Source organism: Caretta caretta, chromosome 12 (assembly GCF_965140235.1).
Source record: "Caretta caretta isolate rCarCar2 chromosome 12, rCarCar1.hap1, whole genome shotgun sequence".
NCBI classification, from domain to species: Eukaryota; Metazoa; Chordata; order Testudines; family Cheloniidae; genus Caretta; species Caretta caretta.
In genome coordinates this window covers 40809304-40835657 of record NC_134217.1, presented here as the reverse complement: position 1 = coordinate 40835657, position 26354 = coordinate 40809304, and the positions used below count along the sequence as shown (strand labels likewise).

The 26354-nt window shown below is 60.3% G+C and overlaps 1 protein-coding gene across 4 annotated transcripts; it reads left to right on the top strand.

Annotated features, from left to right (window-relative positions):
* Window positions 1–80: 80 nt before the first annotated feature.
* On the top strand, window positions 81–24612 carry VPS9D1 (VPS9 domain containing 1). Of its 4 annotated transcripts, none has more exons than XM_048817066.2 (15): window positions 81–218; window positions 1064–1133; window positions 2917–3009; window positions 3672–3828; window positions 4630–4741; window positions 5703–5765; window positions 6467–6519; window positions 7314–7506; window positions 8030–8115; window positions 8555–9030; window positions 9875–10004; window positions 10770–10978; window positions 11710–11794; window positions 16576–16680; window positions 21031–24612. In XM_048817066.2, the coding sequence occupies exons 1-15, from the start codon at window positions 123–125 to the stop codon at window positions 21122–21124; spliced, it is 2022 nt and encodes a 673-aa protein (XP_048673023.2). In that variant the 5' UTR covers window positions 81–122; the 3' UTR covers window positions 21125–24612. The 4 variants fall into 4 exon arrangements, with proteins under 4 accessions (XP_048673023.2, XP_048673024.2, XP_048673025.1 ...); XM_048817067.2 differs by lacking the exon at window positions 21031–24612 and adding an exon at window positions 17334–20074; XM_048817068.2 differs by having other exon boundaries at window positions 82–218; window positions 7419–7506.
* Window positions 24613–26354: the final 1742 nt, after the last annotated feature.

Genomic DNA, 26354 nt, shown 5'->3' with positions numbered 1-26354 from the left:
ACTGAGCATGCGCAGTAGCAGCATGGTCGCTGCTTGCAGCTGCGGCTCAGCCCCTGCCCCTGCCCCGGCCCGGCGGGCTCCGAGCGCGGAGGGGCCCGGCCCGGCCCCGGCCCCGGCCCGCCATGGCCGCCGGCGGGGACGGGGCGGTGAAGCCGCTGCAAAGCGCCATGAAGCTGGCGGCCGCGGCGATCGAGCTGGACACCGGGAACCGGCCGCGGGTGAGCGGGGCTGGGCGGCGCCCCCCGTGTCCCGCGCGTGGGCCCCGCTGTGTCCCGCGTGGGGGCGGCCTTGTGCCCAGCGCTGGCACGCGGCTGGGGGCGGTGCTGGTCCACGGCCCCCCCGTGTCCGGGCTGGGGGGCGAGGCCCACGACACAGCGCGGGGCTCTTCCCACCCGTGATTGCGCCGGGGGCTGGACGGGGCTTTTCCTTCCGCGCGGGGGGGCGCCTGGGCCTGGTTGTGTTGGCAGCCGGGAGGGGCAGGGCCCCAGGTTCCTACAACAGCCCTTAGCTGGTGACCTCTTGCTAGGCGGGGGGTGCAGAATTGCCAAGGCCTCTCCTGGGAGCAGACCCTGCGCCCAGGTCTGGGGCCTGCACGGGCCTGCCCGTGGGCACTCGCTGTCCGGTCTCTGTGTTGGCCTGTACAGGGCGTGTGGATGGATGACCGGGTCTGCGTCTCCGCTTCTCTCGGGTGCCTGCTGCAGGACGCGGCGTGCTCCTAGCGCCGGGGGGCTGGTGTAAGGCGTGACCACGCAAGGGGCTCTCGGAACCGGGGGGAGTGAATCCTTAGATTCCACAGTGCTGGCGCTGTACAGAACCCTGTGAGACTGGGGTGTGGGGACTCACCACCTCCCCCAGCCTTTCTCCCAAAAGAGGCCCCCCCCTCACTCTCTGGGTTCCTTTGATGCGCTTCAGCTGCGGGGTCGGCTGCACAGTGGGTCAGGCCTGCAGGTTCTGTGGCTCTGATTTCTGGGTGAATGGGTGGGCGGATGGTGCTTGGTACAGGTGAATTTAGTCGAACCGGCTGCTCCTGAGCCCCGCCTTCTCTGTCCTTTCTGGTCGATAGGAGGCCTACGTGGAGTACCTGAAGAGCATTAGCTACATTTCCCAGGCCCTGCTGGAGGAAGCAGCGAAAGGTACAAAACGGCTTTGCGTCTGGCTGAAACGCTGTTCTCTCCCATCCTCCGAAGGGTGGGTCACTGCCTAGTTACCCCCTTGGAGGCACTCGCCTGATATTTGGGCGGAGCCTCCAGAGATTAAAAGCTGTAATGAGAACCCCCAGCCTGGGAGTCTGCTTCAGCAGGGGTGGGGCTCTGTGGTTTAACCCACAATTCAAATCTTTGGTCCTTAGGGGTTATTTTGGTTGTTTAATGACTGTACAAGTGAGCTGTGTGAGTTCTGTACACCTCCCTAAAGAAATACAGCCAGGCTGGGACAGCTCTCTGGCACAGAGAAGCTGTCTCCACGCTCCAGTCACAGCTGCCTCATTCCTCCAGCCACCTCGAAGGTGGCTGGGATTGTGTGGGGGTGGGCAGCGGACGATGTACAGTCACGTGCCTGGCAGTGTTGCTCTCTACCCACATGCACGCAGCAGCATCCCTTGGTGGAAGGGAACTGCGGACCCTCAAGATTCCCACTAGCAAGCAGTGTCTAGCAAAACTTTCCCGCACTAACCACCAGACTTGCCACTTCCCTGGTGAAAAGCAGACACTGGACTGCTTTTCCTTCACTCTCCGAAGGCTTCACAGCCCTGAAACATTCATTTTCCTTCATGGCCTGACACCTGTCCCCTGGGCCCGCTGTGGAGTTCTGGGCTTTCAGGCAGGCCCTGTGTAGTGCAGCCGGTTTATGCACCGTCTGACTGCGTGCATGTGCCAAGGACTAAAGGAATGAGGAACAGCTTCACCTTGTTGGCTGCCTCTGTGCCGGAAACACAGATAATTTAGTTGGTGTTGGTCCTGGGATGATTTAGTTGGTGTTGGTCCTGCTTTGAGCAGGGGGTTGGACTAGATGACCTCCTGAGGTCTCTTCCATCCTTAATATTCTATGATTCTATAACCATATTCAATCTTCACATAGCCGCAGTCTGGACGAGTGGATCAGCAAATCCAGTAGAACCCCAGAGTAACAAACCCCTCGGGGATGGAGGCTAGCCGTGACTCTGAAATGTTTATAACTCTGAACAAAACATTATGGTGGTGGTTCCAAAAATTTACAACTGAACCTTGACTTAATACAGATTTGAAACTTTACTAGGCAGAAGAAGAATGCTGCTTTTAAATGAAAGAAGCACAGAAACAGTTTCCTTACCCTGTCAAATCTTTTTTTAAACTTTCCCTTTATTTTTAGTAGTTTCTGTTGAACACTATACTGTTCTGTACAGTGTTTGCTTTTATGTGCCTCTGCTATCTGACTGCATACGTCCAGTTCCAAGTGAGGGGTGTGGTTGACCGGTCATTTCGTAATTCTCAGGTTCCACTATACCTGCCGAGTCTGTCAGCAGAGCACTGGGGCACTCTGCAGCCAGGAAAGGGTGCGGCCTCCCTGGGTGCCTCTTGCAGTTTGCTGGACCCAGGATCCTCTGGGGCCCTGTTTGGTGGCACTGGTGGGGGCCTCTGGAGGCCTCGCCACGTCGTGTGGAGGGTCCCAGCTTGGAAAGTCTCTTGTCTTAGAAGGCCCTGGAGACAGGCAGGCTGCAGTGCTCAGGGAACACTTCCCCTTGCGGCAGGCCCTGTGTCCCAGCTGGCCAAGGAGGGTGGGGCAGAGGACAAGCTCTCCCTGCCTGTTGGTTATAACACAAAGCAGCCCATGGGGAAAAGAGAGCCGATGCTGGTTGGAGGCCTGGGTGGGTCAAACTCGCTCCAGCACCTTCCTGTCTGGGAAAGGAAACCCACTGACCCCACCCCTTGCCTGTGCCAGGTGGGAGCGATGCCGTGACACCCGACACCCCAAAGATGCTGAAGCTCGCTGAGCAGTGCTTGGAGCGAGCCAAGTCCAGCACCGCTGTGCTTGGTGAGTTGCCCCTGGCCTCAGGGCGGAGACGGGACATGGCCTGCTGGGCTGAGCTCTGGGGAAGGAGGTTGCTTGGGGCACAAAGCACCTGCCTGTCGCCTCTGGGAGCTGGGGCCAGTCTCTCTCCGGCAGACACACGTGGTTGCAGAGCCACCACATGGGCTATTGACCCAGGGTGAATGGGGTAGCCCAGGCTAGCCTGCTGGGCCCCCACCCCCAGGGAGAGTGGGTAGGTCTGCCGAGGTCAGGGGAGTGGCAGCAGGAGGTGGCTGACCTGGATCTGTAGTGGCGGGAGGGAGAGGGTGGGTTTCATTGATTCTCCCCCTCCCCCCACAGCAGGAGTTGGGAGCCTTTGGAGGCAGAGTCCCCAGGGAGGGGAGACTGGTGCTGGCTTCCAGCAGGAATGCAGCATTGCCTGCTTTCCTTGCCTCTGGTGCTGACCCCAGAGACCCGGGAGGCAGCAGGGTAGCAAATCCCTGCCAGTGTCCTGTTCAGGTGCCCATTCTGGAGACCTCTGGGTGCACAAAGCGGCTGGGGCTGGCTTTCCTGGCCCTGCTGCTCCCAGGCACTCAGCAGCCCCGGCTTTTCCTGCCAGCCTTCACTACTTGTAGTAACTTCTAAACAAAACACCTGCTTTGACCCACATCTTCCCCCAACCCCAGGGAAGGTGAAGCCAGCAGCCCACGAGAGAGGCCCCAGCCCTGCTCCCATCTCTAGGCACCGCAGGGTCTTCTCAGATGAGGGGGGGAAGCTGTCTCCCTTTCTCCCCCCGGAGATCTTCCAGAAGCTGCAGATCACCAAAGCTCAGGGCACTAAAAAGTAAGTGAGGTGGAGCTGGGGAACGTTGCGTGGAATCTCCCCAGCCCTCCAGGGGCTGCAGGCTGTGTGTGGGCGAAGAGCCATCTCTTCCCAGTGTAACCATGTGCCATAGTGCTGGCTTGGCCCAAGCAGGGAGGTTCCCTCCTCTCCTCTCCTCTCCTCTCCTCTCCTCTCCCTGTGTTCCTGCTTCAGGCTAGCAGGTGGCGGCTGCATAGCTCAGCCATTCCTGAGGCCAAGGAATTGGATGCTGCCTGCCGAGACCTCCAGGCCATGCCCGGGATGTCCCCAAAGAGCTCTGGGCTCCCCCAGTTTTGTGTCTTGCCTCCAAGGAGGATCTGGGTGCTGGTTTTCTAGCAGCCCCCCTCAGAGGTCAAGGCTCCCAGATATTCAGGCCTGAGGCAGCTTGGCAGGGGGAGTTCTTTGGTACATGCCATTCTGCCCACGCTGAGCCACCAGATTCCAGCTGCCTGCGTGGAGCCCGGCTGTGATGCTGAGGGGCAGGACCTAAGGCGCGGGCTTGGGAGATGGGGTTTCGTTCCATGAGCCCCTCCTGCCAGGGGAGTAGTTTCCTCCTTGGTGGAAGAGAACGTGGAGGTTCCTGGTGCAGGGTGCTGCTGCGCCAGGTGAGGAAGGGAAGAATTGTGTGGCCTTTGAGCCTGTCCAGGTTGGGTCAGAACATGGGTGAAGAGAGACCTGGGATTGTCTCATGCAGCAGTCTCTTGATCTGGGCAGGGCTGATCCAGGTCTCACGCTCAGTGCGGGGCCAGGGCAAGTAATTTCGCAGCTCTTGTGTCCTCCCAGGGAGCTCACCCCGCTGGAGGAGGCATCGCTGCAGAACCAGAAGCTGAGAGCTGCTTACGAGGCCCGGGTGGCACGGCTGAACCCCAGCCAGGCTGTGCAGAAGACTTCCCTGGCAAGTGGAGACCGCCTGGCGCGGGCAAGGAATGGTGGGGGAGGCTGGAGCCCAGCCAGGCTCCACAGGAAGCCTCCCAGCATGAAGCATGGAACAGGCAGTTCTTTCATGGCACATCCTCTGTGCTTTCCCCAGGGGCTTCCCCTAAGTGGAATGGGTACAAACGCCAGCCGGAGGCTCTGTGAGAGCAGAGTGCTGGGGCCCAGATCTCTGGTGTACCAGTCCCTGCTGCATGGCAGCCAGGCTTCTCCAGCTGGGGCATCGGGAGAGCCACATTCAACAACATGGCTCTGGGTCAGTCTTAGCTGTGGGAGGGTGGGTGTGAGCTGCTGGAGAGCACAGCTGGGATGGCTGCTTCTTCAAGAAACCAGGCTCCCCAGTGCGGGGATGGCCCAGGGGGTTCCCCTGCCACCTACAATGCCCTGCTGTCAGAGTGCTGAAATGGGGGGGGCTGCAAGGGGATCATGGATCAGTGGAGCCCAGACATAATGGGGGGTAAAACCAGAGGACATTCCCCCCACCCTCCCTGCCCCACCTGCTTTGGAATAGCCTGCAGTTGCCGCTGCCTCAGAGCATTCTGGGTAGTGGCATGTAAATGAGCTTGGTTTCCAAGTCCCTGCCACAGCCCCTTGGCCCTGAAGAGGGGCCTGCCCAGCCAGCTGCATGGCCCTGGGCCCTGTACTTTAGGAGTGCCACCACCAGGTGCTCTTGTTTGCATGTCCTTACCCAGAGTGCCCTGCAACTCCCAGCCATCCGGGAGCTGCATCGGGCTCTGGGAGCATGTGCAAAAGTTTGGGCATTTCTGGGGTGCAGCCAGTTCCTTTCTGAGCACGCTGCATGTGAGGGATGGCCCAGCCCATGCTCTATCCCCCTTCACTCGTGCGCAGGGCTGACGTTCCAACAAGGTAGCGGTCACAGCGGGCTTGAGGGAGTGCCAGTGAGGCCTGTCTTTGCCTTGCAGACGCTGACCCTTCAGCGGCAGATGATGGAGAACCTGGTGATTGCCAAAGCCCGGGAGGAGACGGTATCTTTCCCATCCTGCCCCGGCAGCAGCACGGCTCCCCAAGCACAGAGCCATGGTGCTATTTTATTATCCAGAACAGCGGGGGCAGGGGCAGGGGCACAGGCTCATGCTCTCTTCCAGGGAAGAGTGGGGTTAGCAGGTCTAGAGCGTTTGCTGCCTGGGGGGCAGGGGGAGGAGAAATTCATCTCCTGGCGCAGAGGGTCACCACCTAGTCTGACTCCCAGGGGAAAGGCTGGGAGATGGCGCCTCTTAGAGGTAAACCCAGCAGCACTAATGCCATAGTGAGATTGGATTGACTCTGCAAACGGCGGATCAAGCTGTTAAGCAGGAGGGGTGTCTGCAGTGTGTCCCAGCCAGGGCTGCTGGATTCCCCCGGGGCCCCCTCTCAGCCCGGTCACGGAGAAGCAGCCATGCCTCCCCGCTCTCCATGCAGGGCTGCACTATGGTGTTGGTGGGCCCCTGGCCCTGCCTCAAGGGGCTCCGGGTTCTGCCAGGCACTGACTGCGGGGTGACGTTTGCTTTGATTGCCTCTGCTCACGCGCTCTGTTGAGCCCCCAGCCAGAGGTGTGTGCCTCTGAAGCTGGCTGTGCCAAGCTGCGCCTGGCCGGTAGGTTCGGGACTAGCCCTGCCCCTGTGCGTAGCCGCGGCTGGGCGGGTGGGTGGAGACACAACTGTGGAGCCTTGACTCGGCTGTGCCCCAGCTTCAGAGGAAGATGGAGGAGCGCAGGCTGCGGCTGCAGGAAGCTGCCAACAGGTGAGCAAGGCCGGGGTTTGGGGAAGGGCCCCTTGTCCAGGGGCCTTTCCCGGGGCGGGAGACCCAGCTGTGGTGGGTGAGGAACGGAAACAGCAAAGCTTCTGTTGGTTAAATGACCCCCCTGCTGGGGAGAACTCCCCCCCTCTGGCTCCCCTCAGCCAGCCCCAGGGACTCGGGGAGGAAAGGCTACTTGTTTGTGGCAGTGCTGGAGAGAGGGATTATGGGTATGCTCATTTGCATGTCATTACCCCACGTGCTCGCCCATCTCGTAGCTCCCTCCAATGGGAGCAGGGCTCTGGGAGAGGGGTGAGAGTCTGCGGGGCTGCCTTCTGAGTCCTTCCCAGCACTCTAGTCGAGGTCTCCAGCCCTGCCTCGTTCGGGTTCCCAGCTAGTGCCGGCTGCTCCTGTGCCGTAGAGCGAGCAGAGCTGACGTAGAGTCAGAGATGCTATTGCGTGTGCCCGCACCCCCCCCCACTTGTGCCTGTCCCCCTCCCAGCTCAAAGGTAGGTGACCATGCCGCTAACATACCTCTGGCCTGGCAGCGTATGCTGGTGCTCAGCTCCGGCTGGCATTCAGGTCAGTTCCCAAACTTTTGGCCTGCTTGCAACATGCCACCTGTGACCTCCCTGTGCCCCTTTCCCTTCCTTGCTGAGAGCGCTGTTTGGGCCAGCCTTCGGGTGCAGCTCCGCGAGTGAGCAGCCCTGTTTCCAGACGCCTGTTCCAATTTGGATGGGTCCCTGCACCGTGGCCGGAGCTGGCTGGGCTCTTGAGGTGTCTGCTGTGGGTATTTCTAGAGTTGGCACCCTGCAGTCTGCCCACCTGGGCGGCACCCAGCTCTGGCTCCAGATGGAAAGGCAGCAGCGGGTCTCTCAGCCTGCCATGTGGTCTCTCTTGGGCAGGAGGTTCTCCAGCAACATCGCCCTCACCCCCGAGGAGCAGGAGCAGAGGGCGCTCTATGCTGCCATCCTGGAGTACGAGCAGGATCATGTGAGTACTGGTGCGGCAGGGCCCTGGGAAGTGGCTCTGGCCGGTCGCTGTCCCAGGAGCCGCTGGACCCTGAAGTGTGGGAGGCCGGCCTGCTTGCCTGCTGGCTCTCAAGCCGTCTGCCGGGGGCTGCCGGAAGGGGACAGGGAGCTGGGAGCTAGCCCCAGCGAGGCCAGGCTGTGGTGGGGGTTACAGAAAGTGCCCAGCCCCGATGCAGGCGTTCTGGTCTCCGTGGCCGTGGCAGCAGGAGAGGAGTGGCGCTGCGGCTTGGCTCCAGCAGTCGAGAGGGCACAGGCCCTCCCTGCTGTTTGACTGCGTCTGGGCAGCAGTGCCTTTCTGGCCAGGGCCGGCTCAGGAACCAGGAGGTGCCGCGTGCTGGGGGGGCCGTGGCCTTGCTGAGAGGGGTGGGGAGCGCTGGGAGCTTTGCTGGGTGGGAGGGGTCAGTTGTCTTTTGGGTGGCCTTGTCCAGGGCTCCCCCGGTGGGAGCCGCAGCCTCAGCTGCTCTCTGCTGCTGTCCCCCTCCCAGGAGTGGCCAAAGCACTGGAAAGCCAAGCTGAAGAAGAACCCGACAGATCTCTCTCTGGTGTCCGGCCTCATCTCCCACCTCCTCAGGTAGCGGCTAGTGGGAGAGCTGATGTGGGCCGAAGGGCCCCCTGCCCTCTCCCGGCCAGGGTGATGGGGGCTCTGTGCTGGGGGGTGCCGGCTAGCCCAGAACATGCCTGGGCTGGGTGCTGTGTCCTGCCGAGTTGCTCCTTGGCTCTCCCAGCCCCAGCAGAGGGGGCAGCTGCCCAGACAGTGACAGGAGGGGCTTGCCTGGGAGTGCAGCGTGCTTGGCCACCGAACTCCGCCCCTGGAGGGAGGCGCGGTGGGCTCCCGGTGAACCTGGCATGGGGCTGTGCTCCCAGCCATGTGGGTCAGCAGCTCCCGTTGTCCTGGCCGCCAGGTGCTTCCCAGGCGACAGCAGATCCCCATGGGACGGCCTCGAGCGCACCCCAGGTAAGGCCTGGCTCCTCTCCCCTCCCTGTCTTGAGCATCTGCCCTTTGCTTCCAGCTTCCCCGAGCACCCCATTCCCCAGCTGTTGACAAAGCTCCAGCATGCTATCTACAGCAGGCTCTACCCCATTGTGAGCCAGAACCTCGCTGACCTGAGCACCGCTTCCAGGGGCTTCTCCTCCCTCTCGCTGGATGCTGAGGGACTGTTAACCCCAGCACCTGGGGGCCGGAAACTGAGGTCCTCCCAGAGTCTGTACTGCATGGCCTCCGTCCAGGAGAACAAGGTGAACTTGCAACACAGCCTGTCCACGGCGCCCCTGAGCGAGGACCTGGCAACAGAGAGCAGCCTGCAGGAAGGGACGGCTGCCTGCCTGGCCGACAGAGAGAGCTCCTTTGAGGACCTGGAACGGTTCCTGGCAGCGCCCGAGAGCTGGCCCACTGGCCCCCCAGCGGAGCCCCAGGCCCCAGCTGAGAAGAAGGCCTCTCTGCAGGAGCAGCTGAAAGCCATCGTGAAGGACATTCACAACTCAGTGGGTGAGGGGCGTGTGGGGAGTGGTGGGAGGGGTCTGGGTATCCGAGGAGGGGAGTGCGGATTGTTCCCCCCAGGGCTTTGTCCTGGGGGAGGGAGAGTAATGCCACAGCCACGAGGACAGCCCAAAGTGCAGGCCCCGGTCAGTGTACCCTTGTGGTCAGTGCAGGCCCATCGCCCATAGACCTAACGGCCTGTGCTATGTCCCAACATGCAACGCTCTGCCCTGCTCCACGCTCAGGGCTGGAGCCTGTCGGGAGGGTGAGGACGTTGGAAATCTGCTCCAAGGGTGGCCTGCCTGTGCCCCCGCTGTGGGGCTCCTCCTTGGTTCTCAGCTGGACAGAGTCCCCTTCGGACGCTCCGCAGAGGGTGGCATGGGCTGCCCGGCCCTTCTCCACATAGGGCGTGGAGGAGGCTCAGCGAGTGAGGCAGTTGTACAGGGCTCTCCTAGCATCTCTGGCACCTGCGGTGGTGGGCTCCTGGGAGCCGCTGCTGTCATGCTGGTAGGACTGGGAGCCAGAAAACCGCCTCCTTGGTCCGCTCTGATGCGTTTGCTTCCTGCTCCCCTGCCCCTGCCCTTCCCAGGTCGGATTGTTGCAGGCTCCTGGATCTATCCTGGGCAGGGCAAGTGGCACGGTGTTGCTTCTCCGTGACGAACGCATGCAGACGCAGCGTGCATTGCCGGGGGCCCCGCCTCGCTCGCCCTGTCAGCGCCTTCAGGACAGCGATGGCTTGGTGGTCCATGGCCAGCCTCTTTCCCCGTACTGCGGCCTGAGCTCCCTTTCCCAGGGTCCCAGCAGTGCTTGGAGATCCTGACCCAGCATGCTGCCTGTAACACTTCCTCCCCAGACAGGCTGCTCTCCCTGGCCCTGCTGGCTTTTGAGGGCCTGAACACCGCCTCCTCCAAGGACCAGTGCCTGGCGCGCATTGAGGAAGCCTTCTTCTCGCCTCTCTGGGCCCCCCTGCTAGCCCTCTACAGGTACCGCAGCTCCCCTGCTCTCCGGCCTTGCCCAGGGCTCTGCCGGCCTGGGGCACTGGGATGGCAGAGAGTGCGGGGCATGGAAAGGGATGCTCATTGTGGGAGTCAAGGCCCAAGGCTTTACCCACCTGTGAGGTGTCTGCTGGGGAGAGTCCAGTTCTCCAGACCGAATACTCGGGGCTTGTGCCGCTCCACATGCAGAGACGTGGAAAGGCCAGTGGTGGCTCTGGTGGGGCTGCTGATCCCTTTCCCACGGACAGCGTCCGTTGCTGCAGGGAGCAGGTGGCCGGCCGTGGGGTTTGAACCCATCTCCGTGCATCGACATGGAGCGCGGCGCGCGGGGCCCAGTGCTCCTGGCAGGCGTTGCGCCTGTATCCAGGGTCAGGTTGGCTGCAGTCTCTTCCCTCCCTGTCTGAATTCAGAGCAGCCCGCAGGCTCCTAGCGGTACCAGGGCAGCCCTTGGCTGGGCAGAGGTCAGATGCGCCTGGTTTTCTAGCCCATGCCTGTTAATCTCTGGCTCCCGTGTGAGTGGGGCAGTCAGCATGTGTGTGGCCTCCGCTGCGGGCCCCAGTGAAGGCAGTGCCATTGTGGGGCCTGGCTGGTGTGGGGAGGCACCAGGCTAGTGTAGGGCAGGAAGAACCCAACACGTAGGCTCCCCAGCCCCATGGCCGGGAAGTTCCCAGCACGTGGGCGGGATTTAGCAGGACTCTGGGAAGAGAGCATCCTGCCGTGCTCTCCACCTCCTCTCTGCTCTGCACCCTGCAGGAGGGTCTACCAGGCCCGGGAGGTGGCCCTGTCCAGGAGCATGGAGCGCCACAGGAACATGCCCCCTTCGGAAATAGGAGTCTCCGCTAACCTCTTCCCCCAGGACAGCAAGGGCCACACCGCAGGTTCCTACCCTTACAGCACGGCGGTACAGGAGCTGGGGCTGATCCTTCTGGAGAGCTGCCCGCAGAGGAAGCTGGAGTGCATTGGTGAGGTTCGCTCTTTCTCTGGGGTGCAGGCGGGGGCACCTGTCTAGTGGGACTCATGCTGCTCGCTGGGAGGAGCGGAGAGCTGTTTGGTTACACGATATTGGCTGCTCCTCATTTCTGTCTGCAAAACGACCCTCAAAGAAACCAGAAACACGTGGACTCCTTCCCTAGTGGTGACCCCTGTGGCAGCAATGGCTGGAGTTGCCACAGGGGTGGTAGAGAGGAGACCCGCGTTCAGTTCCTTGCTCTGCCACAGATTCTCCACATCTCTGCCATGGGGGTAATGGTACAGGGAGGGGAGGGGAAATCCGTTTGAGGTTGCCAGGTGCTCGGATGCTGGTGCCATCGAAGTACTTAGGAGAGTCCGGGAACGAGCTGTGATGGCGACCGGGCCAGCCCGCACGGTGGGGAGCAGGAGGGGAAGTTACCATGAGACAATGTGTGTGAAGACTTGGGCTCTCGAGACCCCATACAGTAGCCGTCCTCTCTTCGCCAGGGTTGGGAAGAGATGTGGGCAGCTGATCGATCGAACCCTGGTGCAAATGCAAAGGGCGGGTAGATACCTGGATCCCAGGGTCTGCTCTTGGCCCCAGCATGGCCCAAGGAAGCTGCTTTGCCATCCCCACTTCCCGCTGCAGTACAAGCCTGGGGGGCCTTTGGATGCAGGCAGCCCCCCTGCCCCCTTCCCCCGTGCATGTTGTCACTAAAGCTCTGTGGTTTGCAACTTGCAGTACGAGCCCTTCGTGTCATCTGCGAGTGTGCCGAGGAGTACTGCACTGCCCGGGAAAGCTGGCCCCAGCCCGGGTCCGCAGCCATGTGAGTACAGCCTGGCTCCCAGGGGGACACACCAGAGATGGACGCATGGTAGTAGGGCATTGAGCCCAGCTGGAGGGGAAGGCGGGGGGCGGCAGGGCAGTAGAATCTAGCATCAATGGAGAGGAGTTGGGGGGCAGCTGCAACACTTGAGCACGCCCAGTCCAAGCCCCAGAGCTCTGTGCACCCCCAGGGCTGGAGGAGCCTGGTGGGTTCACACCAGACACTCCTCCAACAAGTGACGAGCCCAGGCCCCTGCCTGCAGGAGATAGCTGTTGGTGAGCTGCTTTGGGGGTGTTACTCTCTTCTGGGCCGGCCTGGGGGTTGCTGCCCCCTTGCTGCCGGGCTAACCTGATTCTGTGGCCCACTGCCCCGTTGGAGGGCAGGTTCCCCGTGGCTCAGTCTTGTCTCTGGGCTGCACCGGGACTGCTCTGTGTGAAGTCAGATCCTGCCTGTCAGCCAGGCGTCCGTGGTCTAGCTGCAGCTTTAGCAGGGCTGGGCCTTGACGGATAGTTTCCGGCAGCGCCTCCCGCCCCACGCGGCTTCTCCTGCTGATCCCAGGCAGAGCGAGGAGCTCGGTCTGTGGCAGGGACTCACTGGGGCCAGGGCTGGCAATTAGCGAGCTTTGAATCTGTCACTTGGACTTAGCCAGCCAGCGGGAGACAGGGAGTGAGAGCAGGGATCTGAGTCCCAGCAAGGCGCGGACGTGGGGACCAGCGGCTCACTCCAGTTGTAGCTCTCAGGAGGAGGAGGGCGCCAGGTCTGTCAAAGGCATTGAAGCAGAAGGAGGGAGACAGGCTGTGACTCGGCTGCCTTGTTCGAGAGGGGCGGGGAGGGGGGGAGGCAGGAATAGGTGCAGCTTCTGCTCCGAGTTTGGACTGGGACCTCTCCCCATGAAGTGAGGGGGAGCGAGGAACGCCAGGCTGAGGTGCCGGCTGTGCGGGGCTGAACCCACCCGCTGCAGCACCCAGAGGTGGGGAGGAGACTCCCTGCACTTACTGCTGGGCTGTTTTCCCTCCTTAGTTTGCTGGTCGTGTAAAACGTGCACCAGCCAGTGTCGCTCTCAGCCGCTGCCCTGCTGCGGCTTGGCCTGGCTGGTCCTGCTCTGCGCTGCCTCACCCATCCCCAGCTCCCTCTGGCCATCCCCAGCCCGTGTTCCTGTTCGGCTCCGCTTGCCAGGCTGTCACCGTTGTGTGGGCCCACCGGGAAGTGCTGCCCTCGGAAAGCTGGCAGCTTGCTGGCGTGTGGCACAGACCACCCTGCCCAGCAACGGCTCTGTCCCTTTCCGCTCCCCGCTGTGAGAGCAGCCAGCAGAGAGGCGTCGGGCTGGAAGGGAGCTGGAGAGGTTATCTAGGCTAGCCTACCGCGCTGAGGCAGGGCCACACGTCCCTAAACCTTCCCAGACAGGTGTTTGTCCAGCCTGTGCTTAAAAAGCTGGCCCTCCAGTTTCAGTGGGGAGAGGAGAAGCCAGCTTTCCAGCCCCCTGTGCTGCACATGAGCAAGGGCCCTCTGGGGCGAGGGTCCCCCTCGGCAGAGTCCGCAGAGCAGAGCAGGGTCCTGGCACTGCTGCTGGGAGGGGGAGAGTCTCCTGCCGTGGGGTACCCCGGGATGCATTTAAACCTCTGCCCCTGGGGACGGCTGGAATGTAACCCTTGCTGTGCGGGGCTGCGGGACCTGGAAGCTGAATTCCTCGAGTCAGCAAAATGCGCAGTGGGCTCTGGGCTTCGTTTTCAATCCCACAGAGATGAACAAAACGGATGTTCAGACACCTCCCCGCGAGCTCCTGAGGCTGGGCCGAACGGCAGAGACCCGCTGTAACTTGAGGGCCTGCGGCCTCCCCTGCTTGCCCCCACAGCTCTTCAGGAAGTAGCAGAAGTGAGAGACAGGCCAGGCCTGGTTCTCAGCTGCACTGGGCTGGGGACTGCACATGGAAACGCCCAGGGCCAGCTAGGCGAGGCAGCAGGGAGCTCTACAAACCAGCCAGGCGTGTGCGCCCTGAGCCCAGCTGGTAGGGTGACCAGACGTCCCGATAAAACGGTCGGATATTGCGGCTTTGGCTTCGTCAACTCCGGCTGTGTTTGTTTCTGTTTTGCTTCCCCGTGTGTCCCGATATTTTCTTCTCTTCATCTGGTCACCCTACCAGCCGGCCAAAAGCTTCTCATCCAAGCCGTCATGGCCGTGCTCCATCCTTTCCCAGGGCAGCCGGTAGGTGGCACCCTCATGCTTCATGTTGCAGCTTCTGCCTCCACACCCACACCCCCTTTCACGTGGTACAGAACCCTGGCGGCTGATACCGCAGGAGACCCTTTCTGCTGGGCTGTGGTTGCTGGAGCCCTGGGCAGCTGCCTTGCCCCTCTCGTTCCCCATGTTCCACCCTATGCCTGTGGTTGCTGTCCATCCTGGCTTCTTGGGGGATCCTCCTGCGTCGTCTCAGGAGACGAATGATCCCGAAGCACCTTCAGGGGCCTGCGTGCATCGTCGTGCTGTGCTGAGCTGGCCCGGTGCTGTGGGGCAAGGAGTTCATTTTCCCTGCCTGTGCCTTTCTTCTGGTTTCACCACCCCCCCCCAGGCCTCTCTGCTACAGTCACACCTGGTTCCAGCCCTCCGTGTCCCCCCACGGCCTGGTTCTGGCCCTCCGTGTCCTCACAGCTAGCTGGTGTTGGCTCTGACCCTGGAGGCTGTTCTGTGTCTCCTGCTGGCTCTGGCTGTTGGGCTCCCTGCTGGAAGCTGGCAGGGCTCCTCCCCAGGATGGCTTGTCAGTGACCGATCCTGATTATTGCTGCCCGTGCCCAGCAGGACCCAGGGACCCGAGCCAGGGTGATCAGCTTTTGCTGTTCATTAATCCCTTGTTGTCTGGGGATGTCTGCCCCCCTGAACCCCCAGCACTGTACATTGGGCGTTGCTCCTGCCCCTCCCCACCGGGCCCTGCACTGTAGCCTCTAGGAGCTGGGAGACTCACTGTGGGGCTTGCAAACCCTCCCCCCCCCCCCCCCACTCGCCCCCCGCTCTTCGCAAGACTCCCAGGGCTGCAGGTAAGGCCTGGGCTCGCTCTGCCCTGCCCCGGCTCGGCTCCCTTCCAGCTCCGTGTTTGGGGTAGGGGCAGTGAAGGCTGCCTGGGGGGCCGAGCAAATCCCTGCCCAGAGCTGGCATCCGCATCTGAGAGCGGGCGTCCGTGCTTGTCGGAGAGTCTCTGAACGGGAGAGCCGCAGGTGTCAGCATACGCTTGCTAGGTGTGCTCTGCCCAGCCCCTTGTCCGGCCGGCAGCACTTCCTGCCATTCCAGCCCTGGGTCCCCTCTCCTCTTGGCCAGCGCCCCTCAGTCCTGCCCTGCTGCCCCGTGAGCGCCCGCATGGTGCCATTCCAGCCCTGCAGCATCTAGTCCTAGGCCCTGCCCATACCCGTGCTCCCAAGTCAGGTGCAGTGACCCCTCTTCGGCCAGTCCCAGACACTCCCGCTCTACAAAAGGGCGAAGTTCAGAGCCATCCCTTTTCCCTTGGCCACTTAACTCCAGTTGAAGTTTTTGCACCAGTGGAAAGGGGTTTTTGAAGTGCAGTTTGAAAGCAGGAGCGTTCCCTGTTCCCGTGTCACACTGACTCACCGTCCCGGGGTGGCGTACAGCAGAGCGGTGAGTGCTGGGAGGGAATGGAGTCTGCTGGCAGTTACCCATGGCATGTGTCACTGCTGCCGGCCAAGCCCTGGTGATTCACGAAGCCGGGGCCTTCACACCTAGCGAGCATGCCAGCTGCACCTGCGGCATTCACCACAGATCAGCCACTGTCCGGCCTGACAGGAACCGATGGTTCAACGTAATTACAGCTGCCCAGTATCTGCAGGGACGCCCCTTGTGGTCTTGCTGCTTAGCCCTCGCTAACCTGGGTACTGACTGCTGCTTTAAAGTGACAGGTATGGGCTGCACTGGGAAGGGGCCCTTTGGCCCAGCTGATCTCTGCTCTCCAAGCATCCCCTCTGTCCAGTGGGGCTGGAACCGTGTGTACAGTGTGGGTGCTGAGAGCCATTGAACCAGACGAAACCCTGGATATGATGGAAACCACATCAAGCCTGGGGTGCAGCCGCCCCCCTCGTTCCAGCACCTACACTTCTGTCCTGCCTGCTCGGGTTTCTGCTGGGCTCCTTTCTGCCCCTGCGTTCTGAGTCTCTGCTGGCGATGCCACATGGAACAGAAAACCCGGCTGGTGTGGTTTCCAGCCGGGCTGGCAGTGTTGGTGCTTGGGGAGGCTGAATCTCATGTTGTCCTTCTCTGGCCCCTCCCTCCTGGGGATTGCAAAGCACTTGGCAACCCAGCGCCTCTCGCAGCACCTCTGGGAGGAAGGTAAATAGTCTCCCCAGATAGGGAAAATGAGGCACGGAGAAGGTGGTGACGTCCTGCAGTCACACAGAGGGATGTTGGCAGAGGCCGGCACAGAACCCAGGCCTCTGCCGGGCCACGCTGCTCCCATCCTTCACTTCTGAAGTCAGTGCTCTGGGTCTGGATCTCCTGTGGGAAAATCCTGTTACCCATTAGAGCTGGTAAGTTACCTTCCCTGTCCTGCTGCCCCTTGGCCAGGCTCCCCTCTCCTGACGGTGACCAACTGCAGCACACAGGCTCCCAGCAGGCCCCCTGCTTCACCTGGAAATGCCTTGTTCGCTGATGATCCGCCTGCAGTCGATGGCAAAGGCACTGTGGCAAACCCTCCGCCAGCCGGAGAAGGACCTGCCGGGGTGGGGGGGTGTCAGCTCCTTTGGGAGACTAACTTGATGCTGACCTGCGACCTGTGCCCCCTACAGTGGTGCCGACGACCTCTTGCCCATCCTGTCCTACGTGGTGCTGAAGAGCGACCTCCCCCAGCTGGTCGCGGAGTGTGCGGCGCTGGAGGAGTTTATCCACGAAGGGTAGGGACGGGAAGGGGGGATGGGGTGGGAATTCCTCCTGCTGCCTCGGTTCCTTTGGCACTGCTGGCTCTGTGTGCCACCCATTCCGGACTAAATAAAGCCGACTCTGCGTTTCCGGGGAGTTAAAGCCCTGGCTGCTCTGTGCCAGAGGCTGGAGGTGGCTCCTCCGTGCCCTATCCCAGTAGGTGATAGGCCAGTGAGTGGGTGAGCTGGCCCTCTTCCTGTGCACCGGAGCGGCGGTGGGTGGAGAGTGCTGATATGGGAAGGTTATGGTCTTTGGGAACCTTGCAGCAGATACTTCCTGCCCTTCCCCAACTCTGCTCCTTCAGCCGGGACACTAACCAGAGCAGGGCACCACCCACAATTCCCCTCTCCTGCGCTGCTTTGCCTTTCCCTTGGTGCTTATTCCCAGCAATCCCCTGGAGATTTGCTGTAGGCTTCACCACCCGTTGGATCCCCCAGTGTCCCGTCCCCAGCAGCAGCCACTGCCTGGTGCTAAGAATTGGGGAGCAGAGCCATATTGTGTGTTTGGGGCCAGTGGCCTCTTCTCCCTGGGCAGTGATGACAGCCTATCACCCCTCTCGAGCACCCTTCCAGCTACGCTCTAAGGGACCTGGCCGTTCAGCTATGTCGCAATCGCTTCCCTCCGGCAGGGGGGCAGAACCCATCACAACACAGGACCAGATCTAGCTCTCGCCTGCCCTTCAACGTGAAGCTGCAGGGAGAACTGAGACAGAGGGACTGGGCTGGGTGCTGGGGCCACGTTGCTGGGCCCACGTTGCTGTGGGAAGAGCTGTCCTGGAACCGCAGCTTCCATCCTGTGAATATTTCACTTTTCGGAGAAAGTGCTGGTTCCAGATTGGAGCGAGGTGCTGGGTGTGAGATTCTCTGCGGGACGGACCCATCCAAATAGAGTCTGGTTTGGAAGAACCAAAATGGAGCTTTTCAGAGATTTCTGTCCCTGGCTCCGTGGCCCGTATGCTGTGCTCCCTGGGGAGCTGCCGCAGAGCCAGGAGCATGGGGAGGGAGGGAGCCTGGCTAGCTGGGCAGGTGGGCTGCCTTCATGGCGTCCGCGGAAAGCTGGCTGTTGGAATGGAATTTCCTGCAGAATGTTTTGGTTCCATGAAATCGGCACTTTCCAGTGGGTAACTTTGCACCAGCTCTAGCCAGGGGCTCTTTAGTGGCAGCTCCCAGCACAGGCTTTGTGCTCCGTCCAGGCTCTGGCTCCTTTCCCACAGCATCCCCTGGTGCTGGGTACTCGACAGCATCTCGTCCTGCAACACCCAGGTGTTCCTTCGCCTTGCAGTGCCCTGCACTTCTTTCTTAGCCTGAGATTTGAGTGCCTAGAACCTCAAAGTGCTTAGACTGCGTCTCTGCTGCCCGGGCTCCCTAGGCCGAGCCTGCCCCAGGGCACAGCTAGGGTGCCCTTGTGAGTAAGGCACTGGGCTGGGACTCAGCAGATGTGGGTGCAGTTCTGACCCCTGCCACAGACTCTTAGGTGACCACGGGTGAGTGCCATAACCCTCAGGGCCTCCATTCCCCACCTGTAGTGCGGGGAGCCCTGTAAGTACTGGAGAAAGTACACCCTAAGCCCATCGGTCCCCCTTCCTCCTAGAAGAGTGGTGACCTGCCTCCTACGTAGGCTTCAGCGCTGCTCCAGTTTGGGAGCCGCCCCTGCTGGCACCACTGAAGAGGGGAGTCTCCGAAGTCCGGGAGGCCGGACCTGCCCTGCCACCTTGCAGCTGCGCTGAGTGGTTTGGGGAGCTGCTTGTGTGGGTGAGGCTCCCTCCGACTGCGCGTCCCCTCAGGAATCCCCATGGCGAGGAGAGAGGAGCAGTGACCCTCCCCGTGCCAGTCGCAAAGGAAGCGCACTCAAGAGGCCTTAGAGACCCCTGTAGAAATATGGCAAACTCTGTGCAAACCACCCCTTGCTCCCCGTTCACGCCTGCTTTCCACGGCTGAGCTGAGCCAGCAGTCTGCTGCCGCGCCCTGATGTGTAACATGCCTGAGCAAGGCATGAGTGTCTGGGCAAGGTGGGCAGCCCGACTGCAGCTGGCAGGGCCCAGCTGAGCCCTGATGGTACAGGCCAGGCAGCTGAGTCAAACATGGGGCAGCCTGGGATGTATTTGAGAGAGAACTCAGCAGAGGAGGTGGCTGGTCCCCGCCCTAGAGCTGCTGCTGGAAGAGTCCTTCTGCACTGCTGCTTTCACAGGGCTGAGACCTGCCGTCTGTGCCACCCCTGCGAAGCCCCCTCCCCCTTCTACCTGCAGATCAGATTTTCAATCCCTCCCCTGCAGCTCTGTTCCCTGCATGCTGAGATCCCGGAGGGCCCCAATTGGGCCATGTCCTTGGTGGGGAGTGGCAGGGGGACCCCAGGCCCCAAGGAGTTAACAGGGCTTTCTTGGCATGGCAGGGGAGGGAGGGAACCACCCTGTTGGTGGCCCCGGGAAAGCAGAGCAGGGGATTTCTGTATGCAGCGTGTCCTCCTCACTCCTTTGCACGTCCCACTGCCCAGGCACTGAGCGATAACCCAGCAGGCTCTGGCTCTGCACGGTCAGGGTTCCAGGCAGGCCGCCTCGCCACGGCAGAAGCTCTTGCCTGTTCCTACTGAGCCATCCTTGTGATCCTGTTGGCTCCAGTCAAACCGGCTCCTCGGGACAGGGCCTTGCAATTAAAGGGGCTGCAGAATAGAGGGGCCCTAATCTCTCTGATGCTCTCACCGGTACCCCCGGTCCTTTGGCAGCAGCTGTTGGGCTTGTCATGTGCAGAAGGGGTTGGGAAGAGCAGGCCCTGGCAGTCGAAGGGGGAATTGGTGGGCTCAGAGGACACAGCTCGGAAGGATGTGGGGCACTGACCCCTGGCAGGGCTGCATCCAAAGGTGGCTGAAGATGCCTCCTTGGGAGTGTTCCAGCGATGTGCCCCCACTGAGCCATTTGGGATTCAGGGTTCCCATCCTTCGAGAACCCTCTGACTTCGCAGGATTCCCTGTGGGCGGGAAGAGGCCTGGCCCTTCCGTGGGGAGCGCTCTACTCTCAGGGAGAATTTATTTAAATCACCGATTTTAATCATGATTTGTATCTGTACTTTTAGTTATTTTCCTAAAGAAAGGTTGATTCTCATTGGTTGGTAACCATTGAAACATGCTGATTTGCAATTAAATATAGCCTTTACGCTAAATTTGGTACTGCTTTTTGCTAATCAGGAGAATGCACTGTATGTAGAAACATTTATCTAAGCACTTATGTAGCTTAACTTGCATTCATTGAGATTTTTCATTGTTAGGAAATGGTGAGTGATACATTTCTGATTTACTGTATGATTAATATTTTACTTGTGATTTGTGTCCAGTTCTGTTTGGATAGAAATTCAATTAAAAATCCAATTACAAAACCTGCATTTAAATTTTTTAAAATTTAGTAGAACTTCCATAACCGTTCTGGAGACATAAGAAAAGTTATTTGAAAAGTTGATCAAAACATGTTTTGCATTTCACACTACCTGATTTGATACACAAAGGAAGTATTGTCTGCAGCTAGTAAACTGAAGAGATTGTTTCCTTCTAGGATGATAGAACTAGTAGATCGCATCCTCTCACACCTGCTATTTTTCAGAGAACGGAAGAGGAAAACAAGCTTTCCTGCTTTTTCAATCCCAGCTGGTTTCTTAACTTTGAATGAGCTAGTCACTGAACTGAACGAGTTGAATAAACTGACATAAACACAATATTCTCTCTGCATCTGCAGAAGAAGCTGCTGCTGTCAAAAGCTGGTTTAGCCCTTCCACAAAGTCAGGCTCCAGGAGCTTAGCCAGGGACTTCCTCCAGTTCAGGGCTTTGACTTTCTTTAAAACTGGGCAGCAGACACGTATTGCTTCATATTCCATTTAATGTAAATGATTGTAACAGATGATAATAACTGGAGGCCTTAACATAGGTTGTCAATTTCAGATTTAATTTTAAATGGGTTTATTTTTCAAACAGAACCCTGTATTTGCTGTATCCCCTGCTTGGCTGTTAACCCAGAGCACTTGCCGCCGGGATAGTGTGGAGGCCAGCGGTCTGGGAAAGAGAGAGGAGGGCTGAGCTTACCCTCTGCGGTGGCCTTGGACAAGTTGCTGCCTCTGTGCCCATGGGTGGGACGGGGTGATCGCTCTGGGGCATGGCGAGTGCATGCCGTGGAGGCTTAATGCTCGCAGTGGAAAGGGGTCAGAGCTGTGCCTGCAGGACCAGGGGGGTGGTGCGTGCCCCACTAGGAGATGGGGTGGGGCTCTCTCCAAGGTGGGTCATGCTACTGATTGAAATCCCTTCCTGCGGCTTTCGGGGTGCCCTGATCTCTCTTGTTTCCATGCCAGGTACCTGATCGGCGAGGAGGGTTACTGCCTGACGTCCCTGCAGAGTGCTCTGTCCTATGTGGAGTCCTTGCACGGGGGAGTCCTGGTGAAGTAATGAGGCTTTGCATCCGCCTGCTGAGCAGATGGGCCCTGCCCTGATCACTCTAACCCCTCCTCGGCTGGGAGATGCAACGGACACATGTCTTCCAGAGACGCGACATGGGGCCAAGGGGCCCGACTTGAAGAGGAAGGACCAGACATTCCCCCCTTCCCTACCCCCCTTGTCCTGCCTGCTGTGAAGGGCAGGGCATGTTCTGTGCAATGTTTTGGGGTGGCAGTGGACCCGGGGTTGCTGCTTGGGTTGCTCTGCACCCGTCATGCTAACTGTAACCACTACGGAGCGAGAGGAGAACGGCCCACGGGCTGCTGATGGGATTCAACCGGTAACTGCTGCTGCTCGGGCCTGTATTGATGCTTTTTAGGAGCCTCTTTGCTGCTTTTGTGCAGGGCTTCCTCCAGCCTCCCCCTGGAGCACAGAGCACAGGGGCGGGGAGGGGGCCTGCAGGGGGCAGTTACTGTCCCAGGGTCCCATCCCCCAAGTGGGGAGCTCTCGGCCCGGACAGCTGCCCTTGCTGAATCTAGGGAGGGCTTTGAGCTGAGCACAGGGTCTCCTTGGGGGCCACCAGACCTGGCCCATTCTGTAGCCTCCAGCAGCTGCCTGGCCAGAGTGAGTGTTGGCTGTTGGTGAGGGAAGGCCTGGGACAGGTCCCAGCTCTGTGACCCCCTCGGCTCGAAATTTGCCCTTCTGCCTGTTCGTGCCCTGTGCGGCCACTGCAGGGTCCCTGGGTGCTGCCTGGAGCCAGCTACTTCCTGCGTGCTGCAGCGTCCAGCCTGGGCGGTTTCGTCCTCAGTCTAAGGGACATTGACACCGTGGTGCCGGCACCAAGCTCCTCGCGGCTGCAGCGGTAGGGTCTGCTCACCCGCCCCCTGGGCTGCACCCGCGTTTGAACTGTGTATTTAATGTGTGAGAGAGCGAGCAAGCGGTTGTGACACCCCACGGCTCAGCACCCATCCCGTTTCAGCTGCTGCCCGAGGAGCCCTCTGGGGCCCGTACTGGAGTCCGATTCCTCCTGGACGCGCCAGCCAGGGCAGAGCTAGCGTCTGTGCACACTGATCGGCCGTGGAGCCTGAGGCTAGTGTGTGTCGGGGGTGGGGGGCAGCATGTTCCAGCCCCTAGAGGAGAGTTGGGCAGAACCCCTGTGTGTGTTCTCCGTGCACGGCTGCTCAGTTCTGACCAGTCAGCGGCTTGAGGGGCAGGGATATGGCACCGCTACCCCCCAGGCTGGGGAGTGCTGTGTCCATGGAGAGCTAGGGCTGCAGGGCAGCGATTTCCCCTGCCTCAGATGCTGGGCTCGTTTTGGCTGGAGCTTTAAATGCTACTGATCACAGGGCAAAATCCCTGCTGATGAAAAGCTACTGGATTTTCTGGAGTTACTTGAGATCCTCCCTGAGGCGGGCGGCTGAGCTGGCCATGGTGCCTGTGAATGGGGAGGTGAGTGGAGAACCTGGTGTGTCACCCAGGAGCAATGTCGGACGGTCCGTGCCATGCCAGCCCCCTTCTGGCTCCCCTTCAGGGAGATTGGAGGCAGGGTGGTGGCACCGCCTGGCTGCGCCTCTACATAGGAGCCGGAGGGGGGACATGACACTGCTTCTGGGAGCTGCTTGAGGTAAGCGCCACCCACAGCCTGCACCCTTGACCCCCTTCCGTGACCCAACCCCCTGTCCCAGCCTGGAGCCCCCTCCTGCACCCCAAACTCATTTCTGGCCCTACCCCAGCACCCACACCCCCAGCTGGATCCTGCACCCAACCCCCAATTTTGTGAGCATTCATGGCCCGCCATACAATTTCCATACCCAGATGTGGCCCTTGGGCCAAAAAGTTTGTCCACCCCTGGTATATGGAGACCTTGGCCTGCTTCACACCATGGCAAACACCACTGAAAATCCTTCTGACCTTGTGTTACAGAGACAAGACAAGGAAAAGCAGATAAAGCCTTGCCCTGGAAAGTGTTAACAATATCCCCTGTTTGCTGTCCCTGGAGAGCTTTTAGCTGCCAGAGCTGGGGAAAGGAGTGAGCTGAGCTGGGTGCAGCTGTCCTTGCAGCTGTTCCTGTTCTGTTTCTTAAGGAGACAAGACCAGACGAGCACGCACAAGGGAAGGGGAAGGAACAGCAAAGAGACAATGCAACTTCTGTCTTCTGTGCTGACTTCTGATAACCTCACTGGTGGGAACACATTGGCATGGCACACAGGCTGCTCAGCTCCGGCAAACTCGTTCCAGCATCAGGCTGGGCGGGGCACTGCTTGTAGCTGCCTCTGGGCTCCCAGTGGTGTGGCAGAATATACAGTCTGGGTCAGCTAAGCCAGGCTGAGGGGAAAGGAGAGAGAGGAAAGAGAAGAAATAAGGTGGGGAAGCAAAAGGACCCCAGTGGGCGGGGGTGGGCAGGAGATGAATGCTCACGTCCCAGGTGGGGGTTGACCTGGCCCAGGCTTTGACGTTATCTGGGTCCCTGTCTCTGGCCTGGCCTGGTCAGGGTGTCTCTCTGGATTAGTTTGACAAATGCCCGGGATCCCAGGAGACGGGGTGGCAGCCGTGATGGTGAAGCTCGTTTAGGTTGCTAATTTTTCTCCCCAATGTCTCTTTAAGGAGCCCCAGGAGGTGGTGGACAGCATAGCCCATCCCCTCATTATTCTGTCTGCCAGTTGGGCCGAGTTTCCTACACACCAATTTTGGTTCCCTGATTTCTGGTTCCACGTGTCTCGTTCACCAGGCATGATCTTAACATGATCCTTGAGTTACAGCAATAGGCCTCTTGGTTAGACTGACTCGGCCCTTCTGTCTCCCATTGCGCCTTTTCCCACCTCCACCTGTTCTAGGTGATTGTGAGAGCTTAGAACTCGTGCACTTGTCACAGCTGAGCTCACCATGTGGGTCCAGTTACCCCAGCGGGGGCCCATCTGCTTCACTCCAGGAATCCCCTCCGCAGCTCCTGGGGCCTGGACTCCCAGGTGCTCACATGAGAGCGTCTGAGCCATGATCATCTCCCCCCCCCCAAGTGTGTCTTGGGAGCCATCTTGTTCCAATCACTGGGCTGGCTGGTAGGACTGGCGCAGCTGTTTCCCTTCATAGAGCCCTGGGCTTCTTGGGTGTGGGGAGAGCTGGGGCCATGCTCAGTCAGCTGGGGCCTTTGCACCATGCTCAGCTGGAGCAATGGCTGACCTGTGCTCCTCTGGCAGCTTCCTTATGTGGGAAGGCAGGAAACAATGGGAGCTGCCTGATGCCCTCTTGCATGCAGGGGGAACCTCCACCCAGCATGGTGTTTGGGCTGCCACAAGAGATTTCTTCTGTTTCGAAGCCACCTGCTCTAGCCATTGAAGGCTGAGCAGGTGGCTGGTTGGGGGCTAGGCTGTGTGTGCAGCAGGGTGTTTTCTGTCCCTGCCATTCACTGCTCCACTCTCTCTCTCTTTCAAGGCTGCTTTGTTTTACTGTAGCATCTTCCTGCGGTGGAGGGATTGTAGCGTAATAAATGTGGCTGCTCCCCCCTGGTGTGTCTGGGCTGGTTCCTCTCGCCTGGGTTCCAGGGCGTGAAATCAGAAGCGAGGAGGGAACTGCAGCCCCAGCTCCATCCTGACTGACCCTTGGGAGCTGCCCTGGAGAAGCAAAGGATGGAGTGGGCCTGGGAAGCTAAAGCCCCTGTCCCCCTTTAGCTGTGGTGTTGGTGGGGCAGTTGTGGAAGCTCGTGGTCCTGTAGCAAGAGGACGTGGCAGGCTCTGGGCACTCAGGCTGGTACCCCGTTCCCTTTAGCAGCTGCCCTGGGTGGCGGAAGAGATGCCTGCAGCTGCATGACCCAGGGAGAGGAGGGGGCGCTCGCTTGCCAGGTGCAGGCAGAGGTGTGTTGAGAACTCCCTGGGAGAGATGGGACAAGAGCGTCCCTGTCTTGGCAGCAGTGGGAGGACCGAGCTCGTGGCAGGGCTGGGCATGGGGAGGCGAAGCTGCCGCCTGTCTCTGATGGTGAGCAGCGAAGCCTTGGGGCTGGCTGATGGTCTGTGCTAGGAAGAGGCTAGAGACTAACAGGGTGGTGGCTACAGTGTCATCATGCAGCATTCTATAGCCTCGCCTGGAGTCCTCTGCCTGGCTTTGGTTGCCTTGTCTGCAAAGAGCCGAGGTGGGGAGAGAAGGCAACAGGCCTGGGGTCTGTCCGGCGAGGAGCCAGCCAGCCGGGCTCTCAGTTGCCCTGTGCTGTAACTCAGGGATGCGAACAGGGAGTGCAGCATAGAAGGACATCTTTTTCCATGTGACCCATGGAACTCGCTGCTGCAGGATGTTAGAGGCAAGTAGCTTAGCAAAAGTCAAAGCTGAGCTTAGCCATTGACAGGAGCACCATGGTGCCTGTGGCGAGGTCAGCGAGGCTAGGGAAAGCAGGGGCCTTGCTCCTTCTGCTCGTGGAAGAAGCTGGCGGCCAGGTGGACTCAGGAAGGAAAAGTCCTGCCTTTGGGGGATAGCGCTGCTGGACGGGGACTGCCCTCCTTCCCCTGGAGCATCCAGCATTGGCTGGGCTTGGAGACGGGCTGCAGGCTGCCTGGGCCAGCGCTGTGCTGTGGTGTGGGACTGCTGGCTGTGTGGACCCCACTCTGTGCCAGTGTGATGGGGGAGCTGAGCTCAGGGCTGCAGCCAGACTTCGCTGGAGCCTGACGCTGATGTGCCCTGGCAGGCGTGAAAATGCCGCTGACAGTGCTCCTGGCTCCCGGAGTGGGGTGGGCTGCGGAGGAGTGCTCAGCGCCCCAGTAAGCATGCCAGCCCACATCAGGCACATGGCCATGGAGGCCCGGGAGCATGGCCCCATCCCGCAGGCTCCCCAGCAGCAGGGGGCCATCCCGCCCTTCGCTTCATGCTCTGTGCACTCAGGCAGGTCTCACGAGCGGCTGCTTGAGGTCTGCTGCACCAAGCAAACCAACCTCCTGGTCCCCAGGCCAGAAGCGGGGACTGGGCGACAGGGGATGGATCACTTGGTGATTCCCTGGTCTGTTCACTCCCTCTGGGGCACCTGGCACTGGCCACTGTCAGTAGACAGGATACTGGGCTAGATGGACTTTTGGTCTGACCCGTCTGGTCGTTATGTTCAGAGTCCTGGGGGGAACCACCCCAAGGGGCAGCACCAGCTCCCGCACAAGCCATGCCACCCACCCACCCCGAGCAGCAGCCATTCTCCCAGCCGCAGCCTAGCTGTGGAACATCTGCTGTGATGAGCCCTGGGGTGCCAGGAGCACCCTGCGGAGCTAAGGGG

What these genes read in the sequence shown, in the direction of transcription:
- VPS9D1 (XM_048817066.2), top strand. Translation starts at nt 123, where the DNA reads ATGGCCGCCGGCGGGGACGGGGCGGTGAAGCCGCTGCAAAGCGCCATG. An exon ending in CCAAAGCCCGGGAGGAGACG is followed by an intron (nt 5,766 to 6,466) that starts GTATCTTTCCCA and finishes GCTGTGCCCCAG; the next exon opens with CTTCAGAGGAAGATGGAGGA. An exon ending in CAGCCCGGGTCCGCAGCCAT is followed by an intron (nt 11,795 to 16,575) that starts GTGAGTACAGCC and finishes TGCCCCCTACAG; the next exon opens with TGGTGCCGACGACCTCTTGC.